The 13,823-nt window shown below is 41.1% G+C and overlaps 1 protein-coding gene across 1 annotated transcript in view; it reads left to right on the top strand.

The window, feature by feature from the left end:
- LOC309408878 (protein mono-ADP-ribosyltransferase PARP12-like) overlaps window positions 1-13,414 on the top strand; it is a gene marked incomplete at its 3' end in the record, with an annotated part of 28,323 nt that extends 14,909 nt beyond the window's left edge. Inside the window, exons 7-14 of the mRNA XM_082004861.1 lie at window positions 194-317; window positions 2,109-2,274; window positions 4,685-4,805; window positions 5,307-5,403; window positions 5,850-5,928; window positions 10,431-10,561; window positions 12,378-12,529; window positions 13,134-13,414. Of these exons, the coding sequence (XP_081860987.1) occupies window positions 194-317; window positions 2,109-2,274; window positions 4,685-4,805; window positions 5,307-5,403; window positions 5,850-5,928; window positions 10,431-10,561; window positions 12,378-12,529; window positions 13,134-13,414 (1,151 nt within the window). The remainder of the gene's footprint in view (window positions 1-193; window positions 318-2,108; window positions 2,275-4,684; window positions 4,806-5,306; window positions 5,404-5,849; window positions 5,929-10,430; window positions 10,562-12,377; window positions 12,530-13,133) is intronic.
- Between the last annotated feature and the right edge of the window lie 409 nt (window positions 13,415-13,823).

Below are 13,823 nucleotides of genomic sequence, written 5' to 3'. Positions count from 1 at the left end.
GAGAAACACATACCCCTATTGTTCAAACATATTTCTGTTTTCAGCACTCTGTCTTTATTGCTCATACCAAAGCCCGGGAGGTAAAGCCAGAGCATAAAAAATGCTTGTTCCTTTTTTTTTTTTTTTTTTCTCACTTGTCTTGCTCTCTGTGTTATGATTGCAGAGCTCTTGACTATATCTGATCTCATTACAGATAAATGCAGATTTGTTCATTACCATTTGCCATATCGATGGCAGGTATATAATGGGATCACCTGGAATGACCTTTCCATGATGGAAGAAATTGAAAAGGCCTATTGTGACCCAAAAAACAGCAGGTATAATGATACTGGACTGCTTGTTAGAGCACTGTGGTTGAGCCCCTGAGGAAAAACTTCTTTTCTTCTTAAAGATGTCTGACTTCCATAACTTCTGATTACTGAGCTGCGCAGAATCTGGGAGGATGTACAAATGAGAATTTTTCTTTTTAAAAAGAAAAGTAAAAGTGATTGCATGGAAATAGCACCCCATTTTTGTCTTCTAAAAATAACAACAATATCTTGCATTTGAAAGTCTATAAAGGGTAAAAATAAGTGGGTGGAATTTAGTGCTTAGAATGTTAGTATTTCAGATAATGAATCATGATTTATTTATAATAATTAAGTTGGGCCTTTTAACAACAGTTCAGAGCTGGTCCCTCTCTATGGCTATTCCTTTCCTAATACAGCTAGTATTGATAATAGTAATATAATAATAACTATAATGTGCTTGGAGGAATTTTATGAAATGCCCTTTGTGTAAGTAGTGCATCTTCTTTTTTTTTTTCTTCTTTTTTTTTCTTCTTTTTTTTCTTCTTTTTTTTCTTCTTTTTTTTTCTTCTTTTTTTTCTTCTTTTTTTTCTTCTTTTTTTTCTTCTTTTTTTTCTTCTTTTTTTTTCTTCTTTTTTTCTTCTTTTTTTTCTTCTTTTTTTTTCTTCTTTTTTTTTCTTCTTTTTTTTTCTTCTTTTTTTTTCTTCTTTTTTTTCTTCTTTTTTTTTCTTCTTTTTTTTTCTTCTTTTTTTTTCTTCTTTTTTTTCTTCTTTTTTTTTCTTCTTTTTTTTCTTCTTTTTTTTCTTCTTTTTTTTTCTTCTTTTTTTTTCTTCTTTTTTTTTCTTCTTTTTTTTTCTTCTTTTTTTTTCTTCTTTTTTTTTCTTCTTTTTTTTTCTTCTTTTTTTTTCTTCTTTTTTTTTCTTCTTTTTTTTTCTTCTTTTTTTTTCTTCTTTTTTTTCTTCTTTTTTTTCTTCTTTTTTTCTTCTTTTTTTTCTTCTTTTTTTTTCTTCTTTTTTTTTCTTCTTTTTTTTTCTTCTTTTTTTTTCTTCTTTTTTTTTTCTTCTTTTTTTTTCTTCTTTTTTTTTTCTTCTTTTTTTTTTCTTCAAGAGAGTACATTTTCCCTTTAACTCCTTTCTGAAAGCTCCACTGTAAGCCACCTGGATTCATAGGGGACCCCACATTTGACCGCAATAAAATGGCATAATCATTTTGGCCCATGTCTCTTCAGACAGCAGATGCTTTTGATTTGCAGCTTGACTAGGCTGCTGAATGGTGCAAATCACAAACAAGATTCCAAAGAGGACACTGCTTTCAAAGTCTTTCTGCCTGAGAGTTAATTTTTTGAGCTTCCCAGGAGTAAGAGCCCAGTTGGTTCCAGTGATGAATGCTATTTATAGACTCACAGCTGTGATTGCATCCTCTGTAACCACAGAAAAAGAAGTTGTTAAGCTGCAGGTGTTTGCTCAAGTCGCATGCTTTCCAACTTCTTTGTACTGAGAAAAGCTGTAACCATGCTTATTTATTGCAGAAATACCTTTTGCCACATTGTACCTATAGCCCCATACTGTCTGTAAAGCTGGCAGTGCAACATCTGACTAGCGATTGAGATGGCATTCAGTCTCTCACAGGCCATAGTTTGCTTCTGAAGATTGGAAACAGTTTTCAGAGCTGCCACGTGTGCTGTGGGAAATACTCTTATTTCGGGCCTAATTAAGTTCAGGCAGTCACAATATATTAAATAAAATTGCACCAGCTTAAACTGGGCATTAGAGGATAAAATATATACTGTTAACTATAATAAACCTGAATTTGTCCTTACAGCATAGCAGGTAAGAATATTAATTTCCAGACAATGACCTGCTGTTCGTCTTCCCTTCGACGTCTCTCTACGCCATCATCAGTCACAAAACCCACATTTGTATTGACTACAAAGTGGATTTGGTATTGGAAGAATGACCAAGGCGAGTGGATTGAATATGGAGAACAGGTGAGTCCACATCCTGTGCTTTGAATCACTTTTGGAGAAATGTATGGAGCTTTTTCCTCCCCGTTCCCCTTTGCTCAGCAAGATTAATTAAGCAAATACTTGTGCTTGAATTTTACAGTGTCAGGTAAGGCGGTGAAGCTGCAGATGTTTGTAACAGGTGTGATAAAATGATGACAGGCTGGAGGGGAGGGAACACACCTTATCTCCTTGCAGCGAGGTTCAGTATGAACAACTGCCTTTGTGTCTGGATGATTTGTTGTAACTGCTTTTCTGACAAAGACCTTGTTGGCAAATGGAGGAAAGCAAAATTCCTTTTTTTCCAGCTGGTGTTGATCAGACTGTTTTTGATGATGCATGCTGCCTTCTCTAGTCAGATTCCCTTTTGAAGTTGTCCATGGCTTCTACACAGATTTAACATGTATACACTGTCCTTGAGATGTATTGCCTTTTAAATTATTCAGGAAGTAGTTTTGCCTCTCTTCTGAGCATTGTCCTGCTTCCTTGGACATGCAAAGATTGCTCTGCTCTCTTGGATCAAGTGTTAAGTTTTTCTCTTGGTGGCCAAGTCCTCTTTGATGAGAAAGTGATGTATCTGAAAAATGCAGGAAAAGAAATAAATAAGGGACCTCTCCTTCCTCCAAGGCCGATGAGTTTTCCCCATCTGGTTTACAGTATAGCTGCACAACTGGCATAACACAAAGGTGATCCAAGGAGGTGGAAAAGTAGGCAGGGAAAGATGATGTATATAGTGACTCTTGTAATGGTGGACCTTGATTTCAGTAGGCAGCTTAAATGGAAAGCGTCTCCATCAGCATACCATCATATTTTACATTGTTTTGTACATTAGAGAATTATACTTGCATCATGGTTTAACCACGGTGTCGCAGAGCAGATTTAGAATCTGCCAACTACACCAGACTGTCACGGAGGAGATTTTAGACCATTTAAAGAACCACTGCCAAAGGTAGCAGCAAAAGTAGTTTTATTGAAGTAGGATGAACAAAGTCCAATGGCCTGGTTCTCTATTACTGCACAGAGGGTATAATAATAACTCAAAGTTACCCATACGAAATCTTAGTACACTATTATGCAAGGTTATGGGTGCTATTGGCCGCTAACCAAAGATCTGCAGTTGGTAAGGGGTCTCTCAGCCTCAAGAAGTAACCTTGAGAGGTGTTCCAGCTCACGGGGAGATCACTTGCTGTGCAGCCCGCTCCTTAGCAGGGAGAGCTCAAAGAAAGCTCACTCAGGCCGTCATATTTGTGGAATAAAGTGTTGGCTCGTAGTCAAATTACATGCGATTGGAAAAAGTAAGCATGAGACTGCTTGTACCCACAACTTCCTTTGTTCCTTGACAAATTAGTCTTGGAAGAACCACCTTCTATTCATGTGTTAATCGCATGATTGGTGTTCCAGTTTCCAAGCTCATACGCATCAATGCTCACCATGTCACCTTGTTCCTGTGTGGGTTTTCAGAGAATAGGTTGTAACTAGAGAAGTTCATGGCCTGGTCACGGCCTAGGCCTTGGCTTCCTTTGGAGCCTGAACCAAACTAACGATCGTTTGGTCAAGGAGTTGAGTGCATCCTTCACACCGAGCCAGCAACTAAGCACCACACAGCCGCTCACTCACTTCCCCCACAGTGGGATGGGGGAGACAGTCAGAAGGGTAAAAGTGAGAAAACTTGTGGGTTGAGATAAAGACAGTTTAATAAGGAAAGCAAAAGCCGAGCACACAAGCAAAGCAAAACAAGGAATTCATTCACCATTTCCCATGGGCAGGCAAGTGCTCAGCCATCGCCAGGGAAGCAGGGCTCCATCATGCATAACCGTTAGTTGGGAGGACAAACGCCATAACGCCAAACGTCCCCCCCTTCCTCCTTCTTACCCAGCTTTATATGCTGAGCATGTTGTCCTATGGTATGGAATATCCCTTAGGTCAGGTGGGGTCAGGTGTCCTGGCTGTGTCCCCTCCCAACTTGTGCATCCCCAGCCTCCTCGCTGGTGGGGTGGGGTGAGGAGCAGAAAAGGCCTTGGCTCTGTGTAAGCACTGCTCAGCAGTAACTAAAACATCCTTGTGTTATCAACACTGTTTTCAGCAGAAATCCAAAACAGCCTCATACTAGCTACTATGAAGAAAATTAACTCTATCCCAGCCAAACTAGTACAACTTGTTACAGAGATTTAAATGGCATACATGTGTGTCTGTTGTTACTGATTATATATTTGTATGTATAAGTGTTTAGTAATTGCACTTTAGGCCATGATAGTTCTGAGTAGATTCCTGTTAATTGTACTCTGCATCTTCTTTCCCTCTACCCAAATCAGTTATCCAGGGTTTAGTCCTGACTGTGTTTACTAATTACTCTTCTCTCTCTCTCTTTTTTTTTTTTTCTCCCCACCCGGCAAAGGGAGAAGGGGATAGTGTGAAATCGCCATCTTCTGATGTTATTGAGAATTTGTATCTAGCAGATCCAGATGCCACCATATCTTTCCAGGCTGGCTTGCATGATTATGATCTCAGTTTTAAAGGTACTCATTTACAACTATGCAGTGATTTACAAAGACTAACTTGCAAGCTATCCCAGCTTTTAGGAGCTATGACTTCTTTTACTAACATGAAGGAAGGGGAAGTGAGGTAGTGATGGCCCAGTGGAAATTCCTTACAAAAGTAACCTTCCCCCTTATTCCTTGACACTGCCCAGACTTACATTGGACCAGAAATAGAAAGATTTGTAGTCTTCACATAAAGTCATAGTAAACCATAAGTAAAGTGAGTTAACCCTGTGGACGGTAAAAATGAAAAATCAAGCATCTTTCTGTGCTGCTGGAGCAAGGTTTAAAGAGCATGAATGGCTTAAGGGAGCAAGCAAGTTACAAGTTACGCACAGGTTAAATAACAGAGATACAGGAAGGACAAGAAGCTTACATTGACAATGAATATGCACTTTTCATTAATGAATGAATGTCATTAATTAATGGCCCCGTCTTGTGGACTTATTAATGACTTTTTCCTTCTGTTTTCTCCTCAAGAAATGACCCAGACAAACATCTCTTTTAAAACCAGAAGAAGGGTCTGCAGGCGACCAAAGTTTGTGTCTTTTGAAGATGTGCAGAAGATAAAGAAAGGGTAAATGATGCGCTTTAAGTTTGTGTGTTGCTTTTTTTTTCCCCATAATTCAGGAGTAATTCTAAGGCAAAACAGCTGCCAGTGCTGGTGGTAATGGCAGGAAGAACGCAGCTGTTGCTAGAAGAAAATGTATCCATTTGACTGAACAGAAGCTATATCACAAACTGCTGGCTTGGTGCATCACCTGTTTCTGGGGTACAATCTACTCCAGGTACCACATCCGCAGGACTAGTGATGGGCAGTTGTTTCTTAAAGCAGCAAGTGAAAGAGGACTGTGGCAATTGAATGGCAGCATGCAAAGCCCAGCTCTCAGACTGAGACTGTTTTCCAGTGTCTTTGTGGGTTTTTTTTAAATGTGGGAATTGGCCAAAGGGATGCTGCCAATTTGAATGTTCAGAGCAGGACTAGAATTACTAACACCTTGTTTTCTGACTGCTTACACACAGACAGAGGGATTCTTCTATTCCAAATCAAGCCTGTCCTATCCACTGGGATCAATCTGCACTGCCTGACTTGGGATACAAGGTATTTTTTTTTTCTTCCTCCCTCCCCGCCCCCTCTGCCTTGTAGTTCTGATGGAAAGGCACAATTCAAAGGAGGATGCTGCTTAACTGAAGCAATTGTAACTGGGTAGATGCTAAAAAGGGACAGGAGTGATTTTTTGGGTGGGTGTGCTAAAGATCTAGGTGATCTTCCAAGAGTTCCTGAAAAAGGTGCCATGAACCTCATCTGCATTTTAAGCATCTATCTACATGCAAAAACAAAACTCACCAAATTCAAGACAAAGAGATTCACTGTTAAAAACGTGCTAATGGCTTACCTTGGTGACTTGGTGGACCAGCTAAGCAAGGGGCTGCTATGAAGTTTGTATTTCTTCACTAGAAGCTGGGCTGAGACCAAACCCTTTCTGTGTAGGCCATTAAAAAGCCATCCAATAATAATACCATATTGGTTGTTGGTGGATAGAGTCTGGATTGGAGATCTAGGAAAGGAAATCTCTATGTGCTCTTTGAAGTCACCCAGTACTGTCACGTACCTCACAGGTCTGAGCACAGACCACAGCCTCAAGGAATGGCAGAAACAGTTACAGCCAGTAATATCTAAAAACATTTGCAGTCATGTCTTCAACAAAACAAAACAAACCCCTGCGAGCCCAAAGTCTATGTTCCCCCCGTGCCCCTCTCCCCACCCCCCGGGCAAAGGGGTCCAGGAAGGCTGGACATTCTTCAAGAAGGAGAACTTAAAGGTGCTTTTGCTGGGACTCAGGGGGAAAAGGAGAGTTTATCACCTTTGGAAGAAGGGGCAGGCAACTCAAGAAGAGTGCAAGGATCTCATTAGGTCATGCAGAGAGACAATTAGAAAGGCAAAAGCCCAGCTAGAACTCAATCTGGCCACAGTTGTAAGGGATAAGAAAAAATGTTTTTATAAGTATATTAACAACAAAAAGAGAGCCAAGGAGAATCTCCATCCCTTATTGGATGCAGGGGGCAACTTTGTCACCAAGGATGAGGATAAGGCTGAGGTACTTAATGCCATCTTTGCCTCAGTCTTTAACAGCCAGACCAGGTATCTGCAGGGTGTTCAGCCCCCTGAGCTGGAAGACAGGGGTGGAGAGCACAACAAATTCCCTGTAGTCCAGGAGGAAGCAGTTAACGACCTGCTAAGTCACCTGGACACTCACAAGTCTATGGGGCCGGATAGGATCCACCCAAGAGTACTGAGGGAGCTGGTGGAGGAGCTTGCCAAGCCACTCTCCATCATTTATCATCAGTCCTGGTTAACAGGTCTGGGAGGTCCCAGACGACTGGAGGCTTGCCAATGTGACGCCCATCTACAAGAAGGGCCGGAAGGAGGATCCTGAGAACTAGAGACCTGTCAGCCTGACCTCCGTGCCATGGAAGATTATGGAGCGGTTCATCCTGAGGGCGCTCACAGGGCATGTGCAGGACAACCAAGGGATCAGGTCCAGCCAGCACAGGTTCATGAAAGGCAGGTCCTGCTTGACCAACCTGATCTCCTTCTATGACCAGGTGACCCACCTAGTGGATGAGGGAAAGGCTGTGGATGTTGCCTATCTGGACTTTAGTAAAGCCTTTGACAGCGTCTCCCACAGCATTCTCCTGGAGAAACTGGTGGCTTGTTGCTTAGACAGGTGTACTCTATGCTGGGTAAAGAACTGGCTGGATGGCTGAGCCCAGAGAGTTGTGGTGAATGGCATTAAATCTGGCTGGTGGCTGGTCACAAGCAGTGTTCCCCAGGGCTCGGTTCTGGGGCTGTTCTTGTTCAGTACCTTTATCGATGGTCTGGATGAGGAGGTCGAGTGCTCCCTCAGTAAGGTTGCAGATGACACCAAGTTGGGTGGGAGTGTTGATCTGCTGGAGGGTAGGAAGGCTCTGCAGAGGGATCTGAACAGGCTGGATCGATGGGCTGAGGTCAACTGTATGAGGTTTAACAAGGCCAAGTGCCAGGTTCTGCACTTGGGTCACAACAACCCCATGCAATGCTACAGGCTTGGGGAGGAGTGACTGGACAGCTGCCTGGCAGAAGAGGACATGGGGTTGCTGGTTGACAGCCGGCTGAACATGAGCCAGCAGTGTGCCCAGGTGGCCAAGAAGGTCAACAGCATCCTGGCCTGTATCAGAAATAGTGTGGCCAGCAGGAGTAGGGAGGTGATTGTGCCCCTGTACTCGGCACTGGTGAGGCCGCACCTCGAATGCTGCATTCAGTTTTGGGCCCCTCACTACAAGAAGGACATTGAGTTGCTGGAGTGTGTCCAAAGAAGGGCAACGAAGCTGGTGAGGGGTCTGGAGCACAAGTCTTATGAGGAGCAGCTGAGGGAACTGGGGTGGTTTAGTCTGGAGAAGAGGAGGCTGAGGGGAGACCTTATCGCTCTCTGCAACTACCTGAAATGGGGTTGTGGTGAGGTGGGTCTTGGTCTCTTCTCCCAGCTAACTAGTGATAGAACAAGAGGAAATGGCCTCAGGTTGCACCAGGGGAGGTTTAGATTGGATATTAGCAAAAATTTCTTCACCGAGAGAGTGGTCAAGCATTGGCACAGGCTGCCCAGGGGCGTGGTAGAGTCACCATCTCTGGAAGTGTTCAAAAAACATGTAGATGTGGCGCTTCAGGACATGGTTTAGGGGACATGGTGGCGTTGGGTTAATGGTTGGACTTGATGGTCTTGAAGGTCCTTTCCAACCTTAATGATTCTGTGATTCTGTGATTCTGTGATTTTCTTTTTTAGATCTGAAGACGAAAAGAGCTAAAGAAGTTATGTTGCTATGAAGTATCAACTTGCAACAGCAATGGGGTGTTACCCTTCATTAGCAGGGGAAGCATCTTTGGGGAAATAAGGACAATCCCACGAAGTTTTTTATACAAAAAGAGAACTGGCTTTGTTGCTTGGAGGCCATCATATGATAAAATAATTTAAGTACCTTTCTTTCAGGATTTGGCCTTGTACCACACAGTTGTTTTACCCAGAAAGGTTACAGTTCCTCAGTAAAAGATGCAACATAGCAAAAGCATACTTGTAGTTTAAATAAAAATACTTTGTGTGTAAATAAAAGATGTAGTACTGAAATATAGTGACATCATTTTCATCCTGTAGGTGATGGTGAGCAACTTCAGCTGTGGTGTCACATAGCATGCAGATAATAAATACTCGCCCATCCCAATTGTTTTTTGTGTTGTGTTGTAAAGAGGCTTTGCAAAATATTCTTGTATTAAGACATGGGAAACTTCAGTCAACCTTGTAAAAGCTTTTTAATAAATTCAAAGAAATCATTCTTCCTTGCACAGCTGACTCTATTCTTAATCCTTAGAAGACTTTCCTGTGATAGGCCTTTTCTTCAGTAAATATTTAATGCACAAGCTGGACATGATGTCCAGAAAAACATTTCTTTATAGACAGCTGTGAAATATAAGTCCTATTTTATCTCCCTCTAAATTCAGCCTTCTAAAATGTGGAGCTTTTGCCTGACAGGTTAAGATGTTGATTTCATATTCCAGGATGACCGCAGCTCTCCTGCTTAAAAAACAACTTTGATACATGGGACATTGGGCATTTCAGTTTAAGACATCTTGAGCCCCCACTTGACTAAGGCAGATGGTAAAGCAGGAAGTATTACCAAGTGACATCAGTCTGCCAACATCATGCGTTTTCAGTCTAGTTTACAGAAGAGAATTGTTCGTTCTAGAAGATTAAAGGCACAGATTACTTTGGAGGAAAAAAATGGAAAATTTATGCATGATGTATGCAAGCAGAAGGGCTTGAATCATGTTTTAATTATGTCTTGCTTTAACTTTTCTTTGGGAAAAACATGCATTTCTTGGTAGATTTGTAAACACGAAAAGTGTGGATAAATAGACTTTGTTTCCTTTGGGGAAGGAGGAGATGTATTTGCTTAAGCAGGTATTTAGTGTGACATTCCTATTAGAATCTTAATTGTTCTCTTCTGTTTAGAAATGTAGCTTTTTTTTCTTAAGTCTATATTTAAGTGCAACTTTCCAAGTTTTACCTCTGAAAAGTGAAGGAGCTATGGTGCCGGGAGGTTGTATGTATTTTGTTTGCTTCAGCTGTATAATAGCTGAAACTCCCTTAAGTGTCTGGTTACAAATGATACTGTTATCTAAAATTTTTTGTTCTTAATAAGCTTTATATATAAAAACTAATATTATCTGGAATAATCAGTCAGGTTTTCTTTTTGAAATTACTCTTCCATTGAGATTTAAAGTTAAGTGTCAACTCTCACTTGGAGATGATAAACATTTAACTGATCCTTTTGGTTTCAGCATCCTTCCTGAAGAGAGGTGAGGTGTCCTTGCAAAGCAGGAGTGACATACTGATTTACATATTAAGTGCCTGTCCTAATTATTCATATAGTCACAATCTAAAGCATTAAATTAACCTTCATAAGTATAGTTTGGGGACCTTTCTGAAAGTATATATGCTGTAATTAGGCTTCTGCATGTTACAAGCTAACTGAAGCCTCACATTTTCTTTTGCTTTGGTTTGTATTTTACAGGCAGTGGAGATCAGTAATACAACTTCTGAGTACAACAGAATAAAGCAGCTGTTTCTTCAGACTATGAAAAGCTACAATGTCCTTAAAATACAGAGGATTCAGAATCCATCCCTCTGGAAAGTGTTTCAGTGGTTAGTACTTGTTTCCTCATCCTTAACAGGAGGGAGTCTCTAAGAGCTGGTGTCCTCTATCTTCTTTCTAGGAAAGGAAAGATGTTACCACCTGTGCTTTGATGTGACTGGTATTTCCTTCTCAGGGGCAGTTTCAGGAGTGAAATTAAGTGTCTAAGGCCTTCCTGAGAATGCCACGCTCCTGCGGGGATGTTGCCTTTGCCTGACTCCTTGGAAGATGGGCGGAGGGGGTACGGACAGAAATACACAAATGATGAAAAATTGGGATGAGGCTACCCACACTGATGTGGAATAGCATATTGTCCCAGGGATTGAACAGTAACTGCCTGCTGCACATGTGTTCTGTTTGTTACAAATGTTTATCCATTAGAGTATATGAAATATTTCCTAAAAAAGGAGTGGGAAAGGGTGTGGGTAGGGTGCTTGGGCCTTTTTTTTTTTTTTTCTCCCCAGTCAAATTTATTTAAGGCTTCTTCAAGAGTTTGCATACCTTTGCTGAGTGAAGTCAGTATTCACTGAGAAAGAATCCTTATGCTTTAACCTAATGATCTCTGAGTTCCTGAGCTCCTTTCTGGTTTTCAACATCTACATCAGTGATATCGAACTCCAGGAACTTATGCCAAGCTAGATACTAACAGATTTGAGCTGGTGCTAGTGACAATAAACAACTATGGTTAGGTTAATTTGGTAGCAGATTAAGCTGTTGCATAGAGCAGTTGCCTAGTTTAAAACAAAAGTACAGATACTTAATGGAAGTATTCGAGAACTGTATGGAATGGTAATGGAGAAGAAAACCACTGTTCAAGTACTTTCACCTGCGAAGTGACTGAACCCAGGAAGTTGTCAGCTAATAATTTCATAAAACCTCACCATCAGTAAAACTTAAGGCATTTCAAAACATGCAATACTGCATACTTTTTTCTTTTTATCCTCCTCCAATGAGATAATTAAGCTAACCAGGCAGAGTTTAACATTACCAAGTTCTCAATGAACAAATTTCAGTTCATTGCTCTTAACTTTTCATTTGCACAGTTCACAAGTTGGAAGGATTCTCCTCTCTCCCTGGCCCTGTTTACTTTGTAGGTGATCACTTCCTGAAGAATATTACTGTCTTGTCCACTTCAACAGCTTCTGAAAACCTGTGGGATCTAGGGATGCTGTGAAACAGTCATGGGAGACACTAGTTGAGCCTTCCATTGTGATTCCTCTTTTGCTACTGGTCATGGCTCAGTCTGACTCTGGCCTAAATCAGCAAGGTCTTCAGTGGTGAAAGAAGGCTCAGTTTCTCTCCTCCTGGCTCTGCCTCCTCAGCTGTGCTGATCTCACAAGGGCAGGAGCCTGAGGGGGAAAGGTGGTTTGAGTTCACTTGGGGAATGAAGAACAAGCTGCCTCTAGCTTTTACCCACTGCTGGAGCGTGGAGGCTCTGCAGTTAGTATGGCCTCCACTCCGCAGAGAGTTTGGGGGTGGGAGGGGACAAGAGGCATTAAAGCAGAACTAGTAGGACCCTACAGAGAAGCAAAAGGTTGGTACAGTGGGGTCTGTAATAGTGACAATGCTTACTTAAATTCACTGAAGAAAACCAGAATTATCTAGAATTGCTGGGCAGTGGTATCAGCGTATTGCTCATCTTGTAACTGTTCATCATACTGCTAGTCTGTCTCATCTTCCAAGCTGAGAGAGGAGAAGGCAGACTGGAAATCTCGTCCAGCTGATATTTACATGTACATTATATGCGTCTTTTTTTTTTTTTTTTTAAACCCCTTTCTCCCTTTTCTTCCACGGCTCTCACTCGCCTCCCCTACATTCTTCTGTTAGGCAAAAGGAGCAGATGAAGAGGGAAAATGGAGGGAGGGAAGTAAATGAAAGGCTCCTGTTCCACGGAACTAAGATGTCCTTTGTGGAAGCCATCTGCATTCACAACTTTGACTGGAGAATTTGTGGAAGCAATGGAACTAACTACGGAAAGGGTATGTAGAAGTGACTCTGTGTGTTAGACATCTACTTGACATCTACCAGGGAGACGACTCCCCTAGTACTAAAGCAATCAAAGTTTTGATGTCTTTAACTACAGAGGGTGAACAAAAGACATGGGAATTGGTATTATGATCTTCCCTCCCTCTGGAGAGGACAAGAATTTGTTTTGTGCCACAGTAAGTCTTTTCACAAGGCCTTAAGAGAATTAATGCAGGGATGTGAAAAAGCCTCTGTTGCTGTAGGTGGGATCTTTTGAAGGTTCAAGGTCATAATTTGAACTTGCCAGAGAAATGGCTGCTATCTTCATGGCAGGTTGCAAGAAGGGTGTGCATTCCCTCAGTATGATCATGGAAGGTCCTCATGTTTTCTTGTCTCATCATAACACGCATACCTGTAGTTGTTTTATATGTGTGGGGGTTTTTTATTAATTATTCCTAAAATAGAAAATTCTGAATGGAAATTATGTGGTAAAATTGTCTCCTTGTAAACATTTCTATGGTATTATGTAAACTGAGTAAGAGGAGACTTGAAAGTTGGGTCAAATACCTCCTGAAAAACAAGGATTCCTTATAATCATGTTTTCATATGATTTTCTAGGAAGTTACTTCGCTAGAGACGCTTCCTATTCCCACACGTACTGTCAGCCTGCGGTGAAAACAGTCATGTTTGTGGCTCGTGTGCTGGTTGGAGATTATGTGAAAGGCAATGCAGCCTATGTTCGCCCCCCAACAAAGTCTGTTGATGGGCTTCGGTTTTATGACAGCTGTGTGGACAATGAGTTAAATCCCTCCATTTTTGTTGTCTTCGAAAAATACCAGATTTATCCAGAGTATATAATAGAGTATAAGGAGGATGAAAAAAAATGTATTGTATCTTAGAGGCATCAGAGCTGTTTGTATCCCTCATCTTATTTTCCGTATTGCAGGTGTTCTCATACTTGGTGCCTTCTTTTTCATACAGTCCTTTGGAGTGTTAATCCAAGGAATTCTTGTATTGAGGAGGGCTGGCAAAACAGATGTTACATTTGTTGAGACTATTGCATTGTCTTCTCTTCTTCCTCTCTTAGATGAAGCATAGACATTTGGATAACGAGAGCAGAAAAATCAGAATCATGGGATGTGAAATCAAATGTTACAACTTCTGTGGGCAAATAATTGTAAATGCATTTTCTTAGAAATACAGTAGAGATGATTTCTCTTTGCAAACAATTCAGTTAAGAGGAAAATCATAGGTACAGTAGTTTTTAAGCAAACTCTCAGATTTTAGTCATCAAAGATTCTTTTTAGT

Source organism: Phaethon aethereus (assembly GCF_964289735.1).
Source record: "Phaethon aethereus genome assembly, chromosome: 1".
Lineage (NCBI taxonomy): Eukaryota > Metazoa > Chordata > Aves > Phaethontiformes > Phaethontidae > Phaethon > Phaethon aethereus.
The sequence above is the reverse complement of the archived record's forward strand: the minus strand, read 5'-3'. Positions and strand labels throughout refer to the sequence as shown.